Here is a 21758-nt window from a genome sequence, read left to right on the forward strand (position 1 = left end):
TCGGCTGTGTCGTAGAAAAAAAAGTACTCATTGTTTTGCTTTATTTGCTAAGGAACTTTTTTGCTGACTTTTGGAGGGCTTTTATGTCAACAAAAATGTGACAAAAGTTGGAAAAAAACGATGATGGTGAAAAAAAATGACATGCAGTAATACAGTCAAAGATATTTGACTTTTCGCAATAAAAGCGTCTTAATAAACTCTACATGTCTGGCCCTTGGTGTGATTTATTTTCCAGGGTGGCCCTTAGTGAAAATGTGTTTGACTCTTCTGCATTAGAACGAGATAACTCTCAACAATCTCAACCACATAATTAATTTTCTACATTTCTTGTACCATTTTCAATTATCCTATATATATATATAAAAAAACAAAACTTGAATGACTTTTCTCCACATTATTGAACTGAACATATGATATGATAATTATCATATGATAATATATAGATATGATAATAGTTCACATGGGCACAGTGTAGATTTTAGGACATGGACTTGTGGCAGTTCCCATTTAAAAAAAAACAAAAAAACAATGACTGCATTTACTTTTACTTGCAATTACAAATGCAGTGCAAGTATTGGTCTAGCTCGGGTTGGGATTGTAATTAATGTATACTTCTATACACACCTTTTCAGCCTTTCCCACCTGTGAGCCGCTCACCCAGTTCAGCTGTTCCAACGGGCGTTGCATCAGTGTGACGTGGCATTGTGATTCAGGTGAGGGCGTTACTCATCTTAGAAAGCTTGTTCATGAATGAATTTGTCTGTTGATGCCACTATTACATTTATCAGCCGTGATACATTTGTGTGTTTGTGAGATCCCGCCTTTCATGGGTGTATGATGTGTGTATATAGAGGATGACTGCGGAGATGGCAGTGATGAAGTTGGCTGCGTCCCGTCCTGCGCCAACACCCAGTTCCAGTGCACAAGTGGTCGCTGTATCCCAGACCACTGGGCCTGTGATGGTGACAACGACTGCGGAGACTTCAGTGATGAGAACACGACCTGCAGAGGCGGATCAGCACGTAAGAATGCCCGCATTTCCTTTGAAAATGCTTTGAAGGAGGTAGACTAACTCATCCCCTCCAACATAGGACCCTTGTCAGGGTTTCCCCCAGAAAAGTTGGCAGGCCCGGTGACAAGTGTCTTTTGTCGACGGGGGCCCGGCTGGGGCCAATCCCAGACTGATGGCAACAATAATGTAGAGCCCATTAGTTTTTAGAAATTAAGACAGACTCCATAGGGCCCTACGTTAAGACAGTGCTAAAAGCTAACTGGAGATTTGAAAATATGACTTCTTCTAATTTTCCAACCGAGTCGCCCGTCTGTAACTGTAGTTTAAAAAACGTCTCAAAAATACATTTAAATCCCCCCATTTATAATTACCCCACTATATGTTAAAGGGGAACTATGCAGTTTTTTCTTTAACTGAACAGCTTCGGAGTCATTGGAATGGTTATATGACTTTTTTCGAGTTGAATGGTGGTCGTCTCACCTTGCATCAAAGTTGTCTGGTAGCACCTTCACGAGAGTGTAGCTGCCTTTACATCTGTTTTAGTGCGCTAATGGTTTTATTTGCAATTCAAATCCTGTTCAAATTTAGGTGTTGTAATTACAAGTTTAACAATTAGTCAGCTTGAGTCCAACAACTTTGTTTTCACACTCACGTGTGACTAATCTTATCTTGTCTCTGTTCGGGTGGATTTTACCATCATGAGTTGAATCATTTAATCTAATTACCACAGAAAGCTCATGCAAGCTCCTAGAAACTCACAGCTCACTTGCTTGTCACTTGAATGTGTAGACTATTCATCAAACCGTTTCCTGATGGGAACTGCAGGCTTCTCCACTCCCACGTGTCTGCATCTGCTTTTACCCCAGGGGATTGAATCCGTCTTAGCTTCGCCTCAGCTGTTGAGGAAATATTTTTTTTGTGGGGGCTTGACTTTTAAGTATCAAGCAAATCATCTATACTCAATGTATAATGCCGTGATTAAAATGAATACATATTGCGGTTTATTAAGTTCTGCTGAAAATGTTAACACAAACTGATAATTACATGTTTGGTGTTACTCTACTTCTCTTGGTGTTATTTGGTTTATAACTCCTTTATATGATTAAAATATACACCTTTCTTCCCATGAATTCATCCTAAATTTTATGCCAGTATGAAAACGCAACACATCAAATGTGTGATGTAATTGACACTGCCATTTAGTTTATGCAGTCATTCTCATCAGAGGGTGTGTCCAGTGAATCCAAGACCTGCAATGCAACACACACAACATAATAGTGTCACGGAACCAGTTTCTTTTCTTTATATTGAACCCCAGCTGGAGAAATACAAAATAGTGACCAGAGTCATTACACAAGACGGAAACATCTTACAGACATAAACCTTAAATGCTAGAAGTGAAAGAACTTCCCTCTTCGGAACTAACTGATCTGTTATTGCTGCCAAGTGCCCCGCTTGCAAAGATAAATATCTGTAAACAGTAAAAAGTGTCTTATAAAATAATAGTTCAATACGGTGGTGCGTTTGCTCACAACAGTGGGCTGTAGATTTGTGAAATAGTAATTGTTGAATGACTTTTGTTTCAGTGCTGCCATCTGTGATCGAGTGCAGTGAAGAGGAATTCCACTGTGTCACAGATGGAACCTGCATCCCAGAACGCTGGAGATGTGACGGAGACAAGGACTGTGAGGACGGGAGCGACGAGAAAGACTGCGAGGGCACCAAAAGGATGTGCGACCCCAAGGCCAAGTTTACCTGCAAAGATACAGGTAGTGAATACAGTACACCGCTAAACAACACACTGAGGGCAGAAGTGAAGGACACATTGGCTACGTTTACATTCACAAAATATTCCGGTTTTTGCCCTTATTCCCGAAAAAGATGGTATTCAGACTAAGCTGTTTACATGGCTAATGGAAGTGAATATTCCACTTATATTCCCGTGTACATCTAGCTGTGCAAAATATGATTTTTTTTCAGAGTTTATCAGCGGTGGCGGACTTTTTGGATCGTGCAAAAACACCCTCCCTCTTTCATCCTTCAACCAGCTTCTTGAAAAGGTCGGCGTAGCGATGTGTGCGCTTATCCCAAAACCTGTTGATATCCAAGTCTTTGATAATGTTTAAAAGTAGCTGTGTTTCTCCTTCTTATCGGGTCTGCAGCCTTGCAAACTGTTGGCTGGTTGTTTTGTTTACAGCAACAATAGCAACGCACAGAGCTGACCATAAGTTGTAAACAGGCAAGAGGCCATAAACTTCGGTAAAAACCTCAATTGAGACGCATATTCTGAATGTGCTGTATACATGTCCAAAGAATGCCTTTAAAACCCGAATAATACCGGAGTATACCTCATGTCTTAATCGGAAAATGCTATATTTGGAAAAAGGCCTTATCCAACCAGAATATGCTGTTTACGTGACCCGTATCAAATTTGGAATATGTTCATATTCCGAATAATAGTGGAATATTGGTGTGCATGTGAATGTACAATGACAGCAGCAATTTGTATGTGAAAATGTGCTGAAGGTGGTGCTTCGTTTTTGCTTTTTACTGTGAATAGTCATTGTCTTTTAGTCAAGAAGTAGTGAATGAATAATCAATGCCGATAGATGTTATATGGCGCCGAAATATCTTCCAGAAGTTTAAGATAAAGTCTGACATAAAGTATGCAAATACTGTTATAGTGTTGGTTTTTGCACTTCAGTAGCCAAATGACACTGACACTGTTGGCAGGTCCGTGGTATAAAATCCAATCCTAAGGCATGAAAACTAAAGTCAGCTTGCATTTGAGTTCAGTGAGTAAATCTTGCATCATTCGCCTGAGACAGATGTTATAGTTTGGCGGCCTGGCTGAACTAATTTGAGCATGAAGGACAGTAACACACAGCAACACTGAGAAGGCCAAACTAACTGACTTGGTTATTGACTACTGTATAGTATTGCATTAAATAGAAATGTTGCAAAGACACTTGGAATGTAGACAGTTTCTCCTCTATGTGTGAGTTACATCATAGAAAACAATCATGAATTTCACTTCTTAATTAAGCATGATGGTCTGGAGTTTGAACACAGGCGAAAAGTTTTACACTCATGAAGAGATGGTAGACCCCTATTTCTTGTAGAAAACAAAAAAAGTTATCTTGGACAGTACTTAACATTCACATTGAGTGTTTTGATTTTTTTTTTTAAGTGGGTTGTATGATGTACAACCCTCAGTGTGTATTACCTACAGTGTATGGTGGTGGGCACGAGCCCAGTTTGGAAGCAGACAGAAGTACCGACACAGAAGCTAAGCAATGTACTGCTGTGGACCGGGGCAGCAGCTGAATGTACTTTCGCCACACACAAAAAGGCCTACCTAAAAAAAATTGATATGGTTTGAAGTGATACGCTATATTTAGAATATTTTCACTGCTTTACCTTTCTGTCAGACGGGCCTTTTTGACCAGGAACTGAAGCCGTTATATCTATCATCTATGCTCTCTTCAATCCACCGCACCTCTTTAACAAAAACAATAATTTTACCTCGCAGAACACGGGAGTTGCTGATCTACTGCTGCCTCGATCGTTTAGTTAGTTTGTGTTATTGCGTGCATTTGGTGAACCTGAACTAACTCTTTAAAACACAAGCTGGCTAGAATATGTTTAGCTGCTGCCTCCATCCGTAGCAGTACATTGCTTAGCTTCCATGCCGGTACTCTGGATAAGTTCCCTTATACACTCCCATTTCAAAATATCCAAACCATCCCTTTTAAGAGAGGAGGAAATTATCTCAGTCGTTTAATGAACTTTTGTTTAGTGCCTATCAGTTATAAATTAAGCTTTTATAAAAGCTTTAGTCTTTGACAGGCTCTGGAGGCTTAACTATCCTCCATTTTGGAGCGGTGCTGTGAAGTTTGCATGTAATTGTTCGACCAATGTAAAAACTCCCCATGTACCTAAACCCAGCACCCAAACAGCAGCTAAAAGGAGAACGTCCGAGCAAGTTTCAGTTGCTTTCTGTCTTTAGCTGTGCAGCTTTCCAGTCATCCCTTGACAGTATCATCAAGAATGGAGGCAATGCTGCGTGCTGAAGGGTTGGTTAGACCACACCAATTATTATTCACTCTAATTCTGCTGGGTCACACCCCTGTGCACTTGTGCAGTTTGTTCTGTCCTCTTCAGAAGAACAGAGTGCCCTGTCCAAAAGAAATTCACAAGGGTTTCTGAAAGGGGCCATCTTAACAGTTCTGACAGATTAACAGACTGATTTCTTTCAACTTCTCAGATAAAACACAGATGTGAGACTCATTCGAGACCTATGCCCAGTTTAAATTCTGGGATCATGGAGGATTTTTCTTGATCGTTCCACCTTTGGGGATGGATGCAAGTGAAACATAAATCGCAAACAAAGATAGGAATTTTCAAAGTGGAGCTTGAGAGAGATGATTTAGAGAAGTCGCTCCTGTACATGTAGTCATTTACAACTTTTAAATTGTGCACTTTAAGCCCTAGGGCCCTATTTTAACGATCTGAAACGCAAGTATGAAATGCAAAACGCAAGTCGTCAGCTTAGAATTATAAGGTTCAATCTCCGTTTAGGGTAGTTCTGAGATATTGAGCATCAAAGTTTTTACATCCCAGCTGGCAAAACTGTTATATAGTATAATCTACAATTAATAACTAACTAACAAAATATTTTTTTTACAAAAACAAACATCACGTCTCCTTAATTCCTCTAATATTTCCTCATTTGTGTCATCAACACATCCATGATTCATGGAAATGTGTAAAACACAACAAGCCACAAAGAATGCTGCGACTTTTTGAGGACTGTACTGTAAAGTGCCTCCTGATCTATCCAAACACCTTGTAATTATGTATGGTTTGCAAAAATGGGAACTGCTGCGTCCGTTTAGAAGAAAGAAGCAAAGTGTATGCGCGTTGTGCACACGCTACATTATGGCCAAGCATGCGCCCCTAAAATAGCATCTGAATAACGCGCTACTGAATTTAGACTAGCGCCACTGACTTTAAACTGACTTTTCCTGGTCAGTGGTGGAATTGTTTTCTGAAACTGCAAAATAGCACTGGGGAACTTTTGCGCCGGAACACGCCTCCTCTTTTCGCTGAACCGCCCCCGGGAGCGCAAATACATTCCCTACTCGCCTAGCTGCTAGTGGCACTCCCTCATACTCTGCTTCTGACTGGCTAGTAGTCCTTACTTAGGTACTGCGCATGTGCAACTCCCAACAAAGATGACAAAAAGTGAGACACTTCACTCTGTAGCTAAAACAGAGAGCTCAACACAAAGGGTGAAAAGAGCAGATGCAGCAATGTGCAGTACAACAAATATATGATGTTTTTTTGAAAATTAAACCATGTAAACTTATTCTGGTACAACCTCTAAATACAATTATGAACCTGACAATGAGCATAACATGAGCACTTTAAATGAGGAACTAGATTGGATGCCAATTGTTAGAGTTCAGAGGGTTCCATTACATTTTAGTTAAAGAAGGGATGTGTTGAAGTCAGCTTTTGATTGACATAGAAATTGGTTTGGGTTGTCAGACCTAGAAGTCTTTTTTTGTTTTTTTTGAGATTTTGATTATATTTGGTTTAGAACAAAACAGGTGAAATAGTATAACATTTAATATTTGGTATAAGAGGTTCAACCTGCTTAACTGGTGATGGTTCAAGAGTTGATGTCGTATTGTCATTTCAAATAAAGTCATCTGAATTTTTACAAAATAAAGAAGAATGAAACTCCAACTCAGGCGTAATCTTACAGTTAAAGAACAAAAATGTGTAGAGGATGCCAATAAATATTAGGATCTTTATCAGTATAGAAACCTTAAAGGGGTGATAGAATGATTATATAGGGTATTTCACACTGTTCCTTAAGGTCTCCTAATAGGGTATTTAACATTGGTTGGGCTGAAAATGCCCCAGTTGCTATTCTTTTGGCCCTTATGCATCCCTGTTTAATTTGGAACGACAGCTTTTCTTCCAAATATGGTATGCTCTGCATTTACGACCGTGGTTCATTTTCAATATCCTTGCAAAACCTCCAAACTTTCTTCTTTCTAAAGTACACAGCGCAGCTCGTGTGGGAGATCCTGACACAGCTCCAGCTCAGCGAGTCTGTGAAGGGGGAGAGGCCGACAGGGAAGACAGCAAACCTGGCCAGCAGCCGCCACCTGTCCCGGCAGATTGTGGAGCTCGTAAAGTCCGACACTGTCTTACCAAATTTGCAATTAGCCATCAATTTTCTTAAAACGGCCCATATTTGAGCTTTACATAGTTGATTTCACGCATAAAAAAGTCTCAGAAGTGAATTTTGTAATGGAATAGCAGAGATCTGCACGACTTAGATTTAGAAGACTAACTGACCTCAGATCAGTTAGTGGCCTAGTATGTAAATTTTGGGGCATTACAAAGATAGAAGGTAGAGCCAAATGAGGAGGATTTGGGAGGTTGACGTCAACTTTTAGCTTTGTTTAGATTCACCCGTTTTCAGAGGCAGAGGAAAGAGGTGTCATTGAGATTTTGAGGTTCTAAGTATGTCCTATTTACCCTCCAAACTGTATTTTTTCAACTATGACAAGGTAAAATTGGTTTTGCATTCTATCACCCCTTTAATGATGAGCAAAGTAAAACCAAAAAAACAACCACAACAACTACGAATTTACTCATCCATTATTTAAAAATAATTCTTCAGCCATGCATAGAGTAGGGACCAACATAAATAAAAAAAAGTTACCATCTCTGTAGGAATTCCATCTGTGGATATGCTGCATTTTTGTTGAATTAAAGATGAAACTTTTAGATGTTTGAGCCTTGCTATATTTGGAAAGAATATAAAAAATAATATTTTTCCTTTTTAAAATGATAAGCTTATGGTTATGTTTAATAAACCCACTCAAAAGTGCTCCCTCCCTTTTATGCCTTCTGCTCCTAAAACTCATAAAGTAGAAGTTGTGAGATTTTCTTGCTGTCATTCAAGGTGATATTGCCAGAATGAAGACTGGTTAATTCAGTTGTAAAAATGATTAACCTCCTTGTCCATGTGCATTACCACAAGCGCACACATTTTGATCACACTTAAAATGGAACATTTCTTTGCCCCAAGTGTCATCCATATTTTACGCATGAAAAGCTTGTGAACTTGAATAGCACATAAGCTCGCATTTTCACATGCAACTGCACTGGCATCATATTTAGGTATTCAAATTAAAAGTGTCATCTGACAATTTTTGTACAGACAACTGCAAAGCTTGGAGGTGATACCAAGCCGAACAGACGCACAGACACATCTGATCTCACACACACACACACACACACACACACACACACACACACACACACACACACACACACACACACACACACACACACACAGCAGTCGCCTCAGCCTCCCACGTCGGTTTGCACTGATCCGGCACCATGCATAAACCAGTGGGATCTCAAAACCCTATGATGTAGCTTTGATGAAAAAAGAGTAAATTGGAATATGCTGCGTTATAGGCTTCACCTGGGAGTGTGCAAAAATGATACATCCCCATATCTGTGTTGTTTTCTTTCTTCCCCCCCCTCCTGAGTAATGAAAACATTTGTCTTATCCAAAGTTGGAAAAAAAAACAAGCACTGAATGTACCATTTCATTTAGTTAAGGTATGGAACATTGTTTTGTGAGGCCCATGTCATCCAATACTTACTATGAATGAGATGACATCGTCTGAACGGCACTGGAACTTGGAACTGTCAATTCTTCATTTTGAAGTGCTTAAAAAAGTCTGCCTGTCTCCACATTTCATTCTCTACAGGCAAGTGCATCACAAAGAGCTGGGTGTGTGATGGGGACATTGACTGTGAGGACCGCTCAGATGAAGAGTCCTGTGAGTCTGCTGTCTGCAAGCCACCCAAGTACCCCTGTGCCAACGACACCTCTGTCTGCCTCACACCTGATAAGATCTGCAATGGCAAAGTGGACTGTGCAGACCGCTCGGATGAAGGACCTATCTGCGGTATGTTTCTTTTGTCTGTGCATACATCTTTGATTTGTTTGTTTGCTTTTGTTACCCTGCAAGATGGTAAAAAAATATTCTATTGCTAGACATCTCATTCCACCACTACGGACATTGATATGCTGTTTTAATAGCTGCCACTCTTCTAGGAAGACTTTCCACAAGATTTTGAAAGGTTTGGCACTGACCTGCCGTTTCAGTCCATCCTAGTGATTCAAATTCTTATCCACCAAGCCTTGAAAAAGAAAAAGAAAACATTTGTTTTTGGACCTGCCTTTGGCAAAAACAGCCCCTGACCAAAAGTACACAAAAGTACGTGGACAGATTATCAAACTCATCCCCTGGTGGTGTGAAAGATAGTAAAACCTTTCCATAGTAGTTGTCAGTTAATTGTCAGACATTGATATGCTGTTTTAATAGCTGCCACTCTTCTAGGAAGACTTTCCACAAGATTTTGAAAGGTTTGGCACTGACCTGCCGTTTCAGTCCATCCTAGTGATTCAAATTCTTATCCACCAAGCCTTGAAAAAGAAAAAGAAAACATTTGTTTTTGGACCTGGCTTTGGCAAAAACAGCCCCTGACCAAAAGTACACAAAAGTACGTGGACAGATTATCAAACTCATCCCCTGGTGGTGTGAAAGATAGTAAAACCTTTCCATAGTAGTTGTCAGTTAATTGTCAGTCAAGCTAAATATTTCAGTTACAATACATTTTAATAGTGACCATTTACTGTACTCAGCAGCCTATAAGAAATAGGGCCCTATTTTGACGATCTAAGCGCACGGTGTGAAGCGCATGGCACAGGTGCGTTTAGGGCGTGTCCAAATCCACTTCTGCTAGTTTGACGCCGGAGAAAAGGGTCTGTGCGCCGGGCGCATGGTTCAAAAGGGTTGTACTTAGTGTCTTCATTAATTAATAGGTGTGTTTTGGGCGAAACATGCAATAAACCAATCAGAGTGTCATCTCCCATTCCCTTTAAAAGCCAGGCGCGTTTGTACCTTGGCGCATTGCTATTATGATGGCGGATTTGCACCGTTGTGTGTGTGTGTGTGTGTGTGTGTGTGTGTGTGTGTGTGTGTGTGTGTGTGTGTGTGTGTGTGTGTGTGTGTGTGTGTGTAAAAAGCATAGTGTTTGCGCGCTGTGCATAAGCCTAGGCACATTTTACTAATTTGCTGTTAAAATAACAATGAAATGCTGCGCTATTGACTTAAGACCAGGTTTGCAAGATAGGGTTCATTCATGACATAACGTTATGTCTGTTGAGCAAACATCTGTATGGTCAGTAAGTCCCAAACAGTTACAACTTTGGCTGAATATACAACTTCTTACAAGTACAATTTTGAGAAGTTTATATTGAATTATTTGTACTTAAAGTTATAAAAAACTTGGAATCCGTTGTTACCAACAAAATTCCAGCTGACCACAGCTGCTGTTCTTCATGAGGATCTTTTTATAGCCCCGCTTCAAGCCCACAGGGGGTTAGTGTTTGATACTTAAAAGATATATTTTGGTTGACGACTCACTTTCAAGTGAAAAGACCAACAAAAACTGTCAAAAATAATGACTCCCAGGGACTCCTAGGCATTTTTGGCTGTTGCGATGCTCCCACTGTGTTGTGCTTCTTTGATTGACATTTCTTGCAAGGATAGACACGCTAGAGTTGGTGCCATTGGTATAGGAGAAAATAAAACAAAGAAAAGAAAAAAGTGGCAAATTAATAAACCACATTTACATTGCAAATGAAAACCGCAGCACATTCTTCCTATTTATTAAAACATAGCTCTTTATTTCTAACTAATTTACTTTTATCAGCTTTGCAGAGTTGCAGAAAAATTAATTGGAAAAGTCGAAGCACTGTCACATCCTCCAATTTTCACCGCAGAGGTTCAGGACACGTTACCTGCTGAGGCACTTCACAGCACTCGTGCCAACTCTCACTTTAATTCTTTATGTGATGTTATATCATAGGGATGTTGGAGAACATCTCCCAGAGGGGCCCTGCTACATCCTCTCCTTCACATAGAGCAGCTTAGAGCCTGATGAGGAATCAGTATGTGTTGTCTCAGAGACCACAGGGACAGAACACCAAGTAATATTTTGCCTTCCCGATGGTGGCAAATGTTGAAGTGTTTGTCCAGCAGCCTTCAGAGAGAAAAAAAACGGGATCTCATGTGACTATCCACAGCTATCTAATCTCTTAAAGTGAGCAGTGTAAACATTGAGGTTCATTTAGATCTAGAGCGTCACTAACCAAGCCCTTTGAGTGTCTGTGTTATCGCGGCTGAAAAGAGACAATTATGTGTTCAGAGAGACCTTGAGAGTCTGATTGATTTGCACAAGCTCAGCAGGACTCACACCCACCATTAACAACTGTGACCACCCTCTCCATTTCCCCCCTGTTGAAAGAGTCCAACGGTGTTCTCGCCTACTTTGAAAAGACTTATTCTTAATCACTGTGGCAAAATACCTTTCCATCTCGACCTGGCACCTGCTAACAGAAACCAGGTGTGTAGGGCAGAAAGCAGCATTCTAACAAGATAAAGGAGTTAAGACATGTCTGTCTTGATATCACTTTTGTAAGGAACAGTGCATAATGTTCTTGTTCCTTTTTTTTTTTTTGAAGCAGTGATGGAACTAAAAGCCATTCACCTCCAGGGGAAAGCACAAAGAATCTGCTGCGTGAAGGCTTTCTCATTATACAACACCTTTATCTTCATTAGAGTGGGAACACACTCCTTATGTTTGGCTTATCCCTAGCTCTTGACTCTAAAATACGTTGTCTTGTGACACTATGTCTGAAACATAAAACTGTTTAGATTTCATGTTATTATTGGCAATTAGTGGCCACGTAAGATTCAGATGCTACTATCTTACACAGCCACCACACGTACTGCTTTTCAAATGCTTTTCTAATGCTCAGCCTCTCCTTCAGTGTCTGTACAGTGTGTAAGAATGTTTGGCCTTTCTTCACCGCAGATATGTGTCTTGTAGCCAGAGGGGGTTGCAGTCACCAGTGCACTGTGGCACCAGGGAAAGGGGTTGTGTGTTTTTGTCCCCCTGGGCTTCACCTGGACTCCAGTAACAAGACGTGTGAGGTGGTGGAATACTGCAGCCATCACCTGAAGTGCAGCCAGGTGTGTGAGCAGTACAAGACCACGGTGAAGTGCTCCTGTTATCCAGGATGGACGCTGGACCCAGACGGAGACAGCTGCCACAGCACAGGTAACCGACCTTAGCTTATTTAACTTTGTTTTTAGTGAATCTGTTGGCTGCCGTGATGGTGTGTGGCTGTGGCTCCGTGTCTGCAGTAATTAAAGTGTATCCCTGGGCATGTTATTAACTAAAAAAATCTTAGATTCTGAGTTGGAATCAATTTGTTCTTAGACTGTATTCCTGCAGTATTGGTGCCTTTTGAAAGAACAATATGAGATTTCAGTATCACTTCTTAGTGCAAGGATGGAAGGTGTGTGTCTGTGTGTGTGTGCGTGTGTGTGTTTTCATGGGTGTGAGATCGCACTAGGGCTAAGCAATGTCAGTGTTTTCACGTTTTGAGTTGAAAATGCATTAGATCAAACCATGACAAATTTTAATAATTATCTTATGATGCAATGACATCCTTAGGTATTTTACGAGGGGTTTTCGTGGTATATGTTTGTATGGTATATCTTAGTATTTATTTGTAAAAAAATTTATTTATAATAATATTCCTCAAAACTTTCCCAGAGCTTGTTGTGTTGTGGTCATTGATACAGTCCAGTCACACTCCAGTTAAACAATTTGTTCTTAGACTGTATTCCTGCCGTGTTGGTGCCTTTTGAATGAAAAAATATGAGGCTTTAGCATAACTTTTTAATGCAAGATTCACACTGTAGATGAGAGAAACTGGAAAGGAAAACAATAACAGTCAAACAACAGAATTGGAAGGTCCTTGTGTTAGTGCTGAGACAGTGGAGAGGCAGTCTGAAGAATAGTAATAGGTGTTGATTTAGAGTACTGTCAAGTCAAATTCAATCAGTTTCAAATCTGAAGAGGCATCTGGGCGATGAGTCCTGTCTGTTTCTATCTGTACTGATGCTAAGTGAACGAAGCATGTTCCCCCCTTCTCAAGCCACCAGAGCTTTGTTACTTCACTCAGCCGTGCACAAGTTCACCTCAGGCCTAATCCCGTACAGACACACATGTTTCGCCCGTGTAGTGTCACATTATTAATTCAAACTTTGCGCTCTTCTTTTATTGAATAATCTTTTTGACGAGGCCGGCTCTGTAACCACTTGAAATACAATCGTTCCACACACGTGCTGTTGGCTTGTCACATTCTGATTTATGGACCTTATTTTGATTACTTGCTTCTCTATTTCCCTCCCAAGATTGATGGCAGTTGCAGCTCTAATCTTACATTAACGCAGGAACACGATACACAATTCTTTCTGGAAGCCGATCAGAATTCTACGGCTTCATCATGAATCAAATTTTGCATACAAACACAAACATTTCTATTTAATCTTGCGAGAGGTGTTATTGGATTCTTTGTAAAGTTCCGAGCACACATCTACTCCTCGTTTTTTTTAATTTTTTTTTTATGTCTCAGGAATAAAAGATTTGCAAGTACAGGTCTTCACTCCGGTAGCATTGTAGCTAGTTTGGCTGCAACACTGAAAAGTGTCATTGAAGCAAGGACACAATTTTAATTGTATTTTTACAGTTCTGTTCCCTAAAGTATGATTTAGTCTAGAATGCTCTGAAGAGAGTTTTAATTTACAAACATTTCTCAGAAGCAGAAATAATCTTACTGATTGAACTAAACCTCAGTGGGAAAGGCCAGAGAAGTAAAGTATACAAACACTGTTGCCAGCTTTAGGACTTGTCACTAGATTTAGCGACTTCTTAGAGACCCTGCAAAATGTATTTCTCAGAAGAGACCACTTACAAATGTATCTACTTTTTCAGAAAATGGAAAAATGTAATGTGTTGATTCCCAGAGTGTTTGGCCAGAAATTGGTTTGGCTGCAACTGATGCATATAAATCTGCTCTACATGGCGGTTTAAACCAGTGAGATATGTTTGAAAGTATGTCCTCCCCACAGTGGATCAACAGAGAGCAAGCTGAAATAAATATATGGAACTAAATGAAGGTCTCTGGTTTCAATTCCCCTGCAGAATGTAATTGATATAAACAACCCACTGTTATAAATGTCCACCATATTTTGAGTACATACATTGACATGTCAGTGACGGTCATCCAGTACCCTGCTTTAGTGATAAGAACATCACTTAATTCAAAAATAAAATAAAGATCTTTAAGTGTGTGTGTGTGTGTGTGTGTGTGTGTGTGTGTGTGCGCGTCCGTTTGGTTTGAAATGTGCTTGGGACAGAGACGCATTAATTTTTTTTTTCTCCTTGGCGCAGGTAATATTTTGAAAGACGCTGTCCTGTAGCTTACTAATGTAAATGAATAAAAATGTATACAAAAATGTGATGGTGTCCGACACATTTTATGACGAAAGCCTTAAGTTTTCAAAAAGCATTAGACAGGCAGTCTTTTGAACAGAAAAGCGTGTAACCAGCGCAGCAGCAGAACGGCTGTGTCTGTCCCTGCCCTGTGGGGATAGAAATTTTTGTGGATTTGTTGGCATCTGTCGCTCAAGAATTATATTTGTTATGAACTTTATTTTTATTTTTTTTAACTAAATTGAGCTTGAGGTTTTCAAAAAAAGTGGTGGGTACAAAATGACTCATGACGAAGTCTGATAGGTACCCACCGAAATCAACGCCTGTGTGCGTGTGCGTGTGTGTGTGTGTATGTGTGTGTGTGTGTGTGCGTGCTTGCATGCTCACATGGTTTGACTTGAAAATGCACTAGTAGATGAAACGAGGGCAAATTTGAATGATTATCTTATAATGCAACAACATCCATAAGTATTCCATTGTTGATTTTAAGGAGGGTTTTTCATGGTATGTTGTTAAATGTTTATTTTATTATATTTATTTCAAAAAAAAATTTAACATTTGACAATAATGTTCCTCAAAAAAGTGGCCATTGAGGCAGTCCAGTCGCACTCCAGTTAAAGAAGAAGAAGCCAGTCCAAAACACTTTCTCACAATATCCAGTGTACATTTTGTCGCACAACAATTACCAATTTACTCAAAACATCACTCAGCCCTAGCCTCTGTGGCCCTCCTGAAAACAAATGCAGTGCTTGTTTCCTTTCTCTCTCTTTGGCCAGACCCCTTTGAGGCTTTCATCATTTTCTCAATCCGGCACGAGATACGACGAATAGACCTTCACAAGCGGGACTACAGCCTGCTGGTGCCGGGGCTAAGGAACACCATTGCGCTAGACTTCCACTTTAAGCACAGCCTCCTTTACTGGACAGATGTGGTGGAGGATAAGATCTACAGAGGAAAGCTCTCCGAGTCTGGCGGTATGGGCACACACAAGTTCATACAGCCATGTACACAAACATTTACTTTCTAAAGACGGCTGTGATGTATTGGCTAAAGAGAGTCACGTCCGGCTCGTCTGTGCTCCAGCAGCTGTAATGGAAGTATGAGTCACTGCCGATGATAACGCTCTGTTTTACTCTACTGTCGTTACACATACTCAGGTCTGATGCAGTAAGTTGATATTGTCTCTCCCTGCAAATTTATCTCAGATTGTCCAAAGTTAACAAAATACTGCAGGAGCAGAAGTCTTGAGCTGTTGCATTACAGTATCTCCCCCTCATAAAATGATGAATCAGAACTTCTCCTTGGCTCTGTATTTTTGTGGCTTGCAGTACATTTACTGGGCTCCTTTTATTTCCCTCTGCAGACCCGAAGAAATCGCCTCTTAGCTGTACCTATTCCACCCTTTTGTGAGGCACATATAAAAGCCTCTGCATCTGATAATAATTATCAACAGCTGGATTATAAATATTGTAGGAAAACCCTTTCACCATGCTTAATGGAACCCCGTTGAAAGAAAGCAATCTTCTTTATACGGAAGAGCTTTCCTCACCACTTCCCCCCCATTTCCTTTTGAGAAGGTTTTACTGAGCACTATAAAGACACATCTACCACCAGTGCTGCTCCCTAGCTCCTTAGTCGTGCTATCGTGTTGTTGTTATTGTTGTTTCAGGGGTGACAGGGATTGAGGTGGTCGTGCAGCACGGTCTGGCCACCCCGGAGGGCCTGGCTGTGGACTGGATTACGGACAAACTGTACTGGATTGACAGCAATCTGGACCAGATTGAGGTGGCCAAGCTTAACGGAGATATGCGCACCACCCTGATTGCCGGAGGCATGGAGCATCCACGGGCCATCGCTCTCGACCCAGGGCAGGGGTATGTTACTCACTAACTCCCACAAACAGAACTTGATAGATAGCACAGCAATCAGCCTGAGATTATTGGAATAAAGTAAAGTTACAACCTCCTTGTATTTCTCCCTTCTACATCTGCTTTGATGTATGAAGATGTCTTCTGTGTTAAGGTCCATTAGGCCAGCAGGTATATAGAGTACATCAATTACAATGCTGTGTGCTTCATTCCAGTAATGACAACTGACCCGCCCCCCCCCCCCCCCCCCCCCTCAAAAAAATGAGTTCTTCTTTAAAGTGCCCATATTATGAAAAAATCACTTTTTCTGGGATTTGGGGTGTTCTTTTGTGTCTCTGGTGCTTCCACACACATACAAACTTTGAAAAAAATCCATCCATGCTGTTTTGAGTGAGATACAGTTTCTGAATGTGTCCTGCTTTCAGTCTCCTAGTGAGCTGTTCAAAATCGGCCTCGGACTGTGACGTCACAGTCCGAAATGAGCTGGCTAACCACAACCGTTAGCTCGTTAGCATGCTAACCGTTAACATTAGCATGCTAACGCTAATGCTAACGCTAGCATGCTACGTCGTTCTCAATAGCAAAGCACTGCTACAACACACACAAGTTCACCATAATCTACAAAAGAACTACTTACATGTGTGCCCTCATTTAGAAGTCTCTCAGCTAATCCTGCCTTGTAACTGACCAAAGTTGGAGAAACAGGCTTTCTTTTACTGTCTATGGAGCTAGCTAGCTGACATGCTCTACATCTAAGCTACTGAGCATGTGCGAGTGCAATCAAAGATAGTACAGAAGAAGAAGATGAAAAGAGGTCTCACTCTGTAGCTAAAACAGAAACCAGGTGAAAAGAGGATCTGCAGCAGTGAGAGAGAGCTGTGCAGTACAACAAAAATATGTTGCTTTTTGAAAATTAAACCATGTAAACCTATTCTGGTACAATCTTAAAATACAGTTATGAACCTGAAAATGAGCATAATATGGGCGCTTTAAAACATTTTAAGCAAGACCTTTAAATTAAAAGACCAAAATATGCTTTGTTTTTTTGTGCATCATTCCCCTCAGGGCCATTTCAAAATCAAGGTTGTTTATCCTGCTGAGATGCATGGGGAGAGTGTTTGTAGACTGGCCACCTTTCCTTTGCCCAATCAGCAAGCTCAGCTTGAAAACATCTGTTACAGTGCACATTTTTAACACTTTTGTTGTCTTGGTATAAATTAAGCATTGCGTTAGTTCATGCAAGACATGGCACGTCGTACACACACTGATTGAATTATCATTTCTATCAGTCACACACCAATCACAGCCATTCTCACATCAAGGGGGTCCTTTTAAATGTGACTCCCTCCTCTCTGATCCCTGCTACACTGACACTGCCTCTCTCCCCAATGCTGCTGACAACGCTTTGCCTCCACCACCCCAGCCCCCAGTTCAGAGTCCTAACATGACTTAAAGGTTAAAATGGTTTTCAATGTCCTGCTTAGGGGCCCTTATCTTGTATACCAATTGGGTGTTTTCTGCATTGTGCTCCCTGTTTTAGTTTCACATGCTGCTTGGCTGATCCAGGGAGCATTATCAAGAGCGGAGCCATCAGCGCCAAGCATAACTGTATTTCCATTTGTTGCGATAAATGGTTATATCTATGACGAGAGTGGTCCTGACTGAACAAGCGTTATGATAAGCTTTTTAATTTGTTAAATGAGGTTGATGGACGACGTCACACTGGGACTAACAGCCTCATAATAGGCACTGATGCAGCACACCTGGGAGGCTTTGATAGTGTATGTTGTTTTGGAATGTTGAGCAATTATGACTTGGTGATCCATCCTTTTGAAATGAATCTAAATCTACTTAAAGAGGAAACACTCACGTGGGGAGTCCTCCCATCAGGGATGCTGATTTTTAGGACACAGATTTTTTAGGTGGCTTAACACAACATACATGTTTGTCATGTTATAATGTCTTTTTTTCTTGTTATCATGACACACCAACTGGTTTATCTCCTTACAACAAGAAGCATATTTTATTGTGCAAGCATTGTACGTTTGCCTGTGTGTTTGGGAGGTGCTCTCTAATCTGTGTGTGTGTGTGTGTGCGCGCGCCCGTGTTTTTTTTTTTACTATTTATGTTTGTCTTACTTTTTAATCTGTTAATGAGATTTACTGAGCGGTGAACAGTTTTATTGAGCCTTTTGGGAAGCACATTAAAATGCCTCATAATTGTTCAGCATTTTGTCTTGGTTAACTGAAAATGAATAGTTGCGAGTATTTCACTGTTTCAATTTGTATAAGATGTTATAGTGGGTGTGTAGGGATATCATTTTATTTCAGTGTTAGTCACTTTGTCTGTGGCGTATTAAATCTGCTTTAGTTCTCCGATCTCAGATAGTGCGGGACTGGTTATGGTGCATTGTATAAAAATTGAAAAGTGGAAGGGAAAAAAAGTATGCATATTACCTACAGCAGCACAACACAATACATCCGTGTAGGCAGTGTTTTTATAGAGCACAAGCACATGGATCAGTACACTAGTCTCACGCTCTTGGAAATCATGGTCAAGTTCATTTTGTCTCAACTGAATCATGATGTCCTCATGTGAGCAGTCATCGATCCACTATCCACTTGTGCAAGGCACAGATAAAAAACATGTGCAGCAAACTCCCTGACCGATGCTGATTTATGGGGCAGACAGATCAGATGGAGAGCACTGACAGTATTTTAAACATGGTGCATCAGTATTAACATGCTAAACCACTTGCTCTTATTTTCGGTTTAACATTTACTGATCTGTGTGTTTATTTTGATGTGTTGATCAAATGAGTTAGCTTGGTGCATGTTTGAATATCCCACAGAATATTATCGTCAGCCCTTAAATGCTATTATTATTGCAAATATTAAATTCTTATAGGAGTCAACATAATGTTAGTAGTTTTTAAATATATATTGGCGAGAAGTCAAGTGTTACATAACAACATATGGTTCTTTTTAGATATTGTAATAAACGGCATCTGGCATTAATTAGGCATAATTGTAAACAAATGGTAATAAGTTATAATGTAAATATGTAACAAGAGCTCGTCAACATACACGATGCTATCTGTTATTAGGGATGTGCATCTCCGCTCTGAATCCGATGCAATACGATATGATTCCCCCCTATTATGATGCAGTGTAATTTGATTCAGTGCGATTCAACGTGATGCAAAAGTATGATGCTTTACAGTTCAATATGAGTTTGGTTTTATTTCCTAACCAAATCATAACTTACATTTTACTATTATTATTTAACAAAAAACGGCCCTGGCATTTCCACCCACCAGCGGCCCACCAGTGCGGTGGGGGGGGTCGCAGTTAGAACTTTTGACGCACGGAAAGAACACGCACTTTTGATAGCCCCAGTGCTGGTGAACGTAAACTCCCATGCTATAAACATATATATATATAAATCATCAGAGCCAGCCACTCCATAATAATATAATATTCTGAAGTAGCCAAACTTACTGTACCTACACTCCCTCCTGCAGCATTGGTCTCCATCTCTGTTGCTTCTGGTAATCCACATTCAGACCCTGCAGGCTTGTTGTTCTGTGTCTTAGTTCCATAGATTCGTTATCCATGTCTATCTCTTCATCCTCCTCTTGCTCGTTTTGTTCTTCCTCTTCCTCATTGTCCTGTCTTTCTCCCTGGTGTGCTGGCTCAGACCTGTCGCTAACATGCTAGCTGTATTAGCGCTAATGCTAGCTGAAGCTGCACTTGAGTTTAAAATCAGTCAGTTTGCAGCATTTTTCAACGTCAGCCAACAGTGCTCTATTATATTTCTCTCTCTTTTTCTCCGCCCCCATCCCCCCTTGTGTCGATTAATTTTTTTGTCAACAGTATAGCTTCCAACTTCACGCTGACGCAGACCATAGACACTATATATAAAGATGCAGATGTCTACTCGATTCTGTCATGAAATTCCCAGAAGGCATTGCTTCATTTTAACTTTTGCTAACAAATATTCAAATAAATGAAATACAGGTAGATTTGTTTTATTTTAAACCATGCACGTTTACATTTTTGTACATCTGATCTGAATAAGTAATTTTGCTACAAAACAATACAGACTAATGTAAAGGTTTGTGACTGTAGAGGGTAACCATGACTGTGATATAGAGCGACTCATATGTGGTTTAAATACAAATCAGGTTACATAGTTACTGGGTGTCAAGGATTTGGACAACTTTGGTTATCGTTTGGCCAAAGATCTTTATTATTAATGCTTGAGGGGCCAAGAGAAATTATATGGGCCGCTGTTTACAATTAAGTGGCCTCATGGCTGTGAAAATCATGCGGCTCTCTGATTGGCCGGCCGGCCCAAACGGCCCATGAGAGCCCGCGGCCCCTCTGGCATCTGCCCAAATGCCAGATTACCAGTCCGTCACTGGTGCTCAGGATTTACAATGATGCGTAGTGCAGTGTGCCGTAACTACTGCCAGCCGTCGGATGTGCTTAACAGTATTTCAGCAGGTGAGCTAACTCAGCAGGGAGCAGAAAAGCAGTGCCTATATGAACAAAAAAATAAAATAAAAAAAATTGTATTATAGTTTTTAAATATGAAATATAAAGGAGGTGTACCTTTGCACTTTTTTGTTTCTTTGTGTCAAATTGTGCAACTATGTCCACATGCTTTCTTCAGGGGTTCATTAACACAAATAAACAAAGTCAATAGAATTAGAATGCTTTTTGAGATACATTTTGAATATTGTTTTAATATATCATGCAGCAAAGTATTGTTGCCTTGCAGCAGCTGCTGTAAGTCAGAGAAATGAGTTGTGTACAAGGAGAGATACAGATTTTAATAATGTAGCGGCGTCTGAGTGGGGTAGGGGAAAAAGAGACGCAGGTTGACTTGCCAGCAGCTATGCCTGTGACTTGGCCGGGTGCCCCTTCAAACACCAGCTGTCAGTGTTTGCTGCTGCAAAAACGTGATGAAGCTGGTGAAGGATCATGTCCATGTCACTGCACTGTGGGTTGGTCAAGGAGCCTGTTGGAGAAGGGTGGGATCTGGGGGGAAAAGCATGATCTTTTATGCACCTGAGGTTAAGATCACATTAGCCTTGCATTGCCATTGCAATTTGCCCCGCACTCAGACTTGAAAAAGGATTACTATATAAAATATTTAGTGGAGTGATCATGAACAGTGCATGACAGTTATGCTGTAGTTTGTAGTCTTCGTTTTAGCTATTACAGGCATGTACTCAATTGTGTGTCAGACATAGTATGTATTTTGATCTTGGCAATGCCAAATATTGTTTTTAAAGCACAGGTTTTTTAACACAGTTTTGTAATGATGTCAACAGGTTGTATCAGTTTTACTGTGCATATTGGATATACTTTGATCTAACGGCAATAATTGAGACTTACTCCTATTTTTGTAAA

General features: G+C 40.4%; 1 protein-coding gene across 1 annotated transcript in view; it reads left to right on the forward strand.

The window, feature by feature from the left end:
- Positions 1-21758, forward strand: part of lrp1bb (low density lipoprotein receptor-related protein 1Bb) — a 282705-nt gene that overhangs the window by 158113 nt on the left and 102834 nt on the right. The window contains exons 18-24 of the mRNA XM_039818282.1: positions 633-713; positions 852-1022; positions 2599-2781; positions 8821-9021; positions 11999-12244; positions 15247-15444; positions 16140-16344. Of these exons, the coding sequence (XP_039674216.1) occupies positions 633-713; positions 852-1022; positions 2599-2781; positions 8821-9021; positions 11999-12244; positions 15247-15444; positions 16140-16344 (1285 nt within the window). The remainder of the gene's footprint in view (positions 1-632; positions 714-851; positions 1023-2598; positions 2782-8820; positions 9022-11998; positions 12245-15246; positions 15445-16139; positions 16345-21758) is intronic.

Source organism: Perca fluviatilis, chromosome 12, assembly GCF_010015445.1.
Source record: "Perca fluviatilis chromosome 12, GENO_Pfluv_1.0, whole genome shotgun sequence".
In the NCBI taxonomy this organism is placed as follows: Eukaryota; Metazoa; Chordata; class Actinopteri; order Perciformes; family Percidae; genus Perca; species Perca fluviatilis.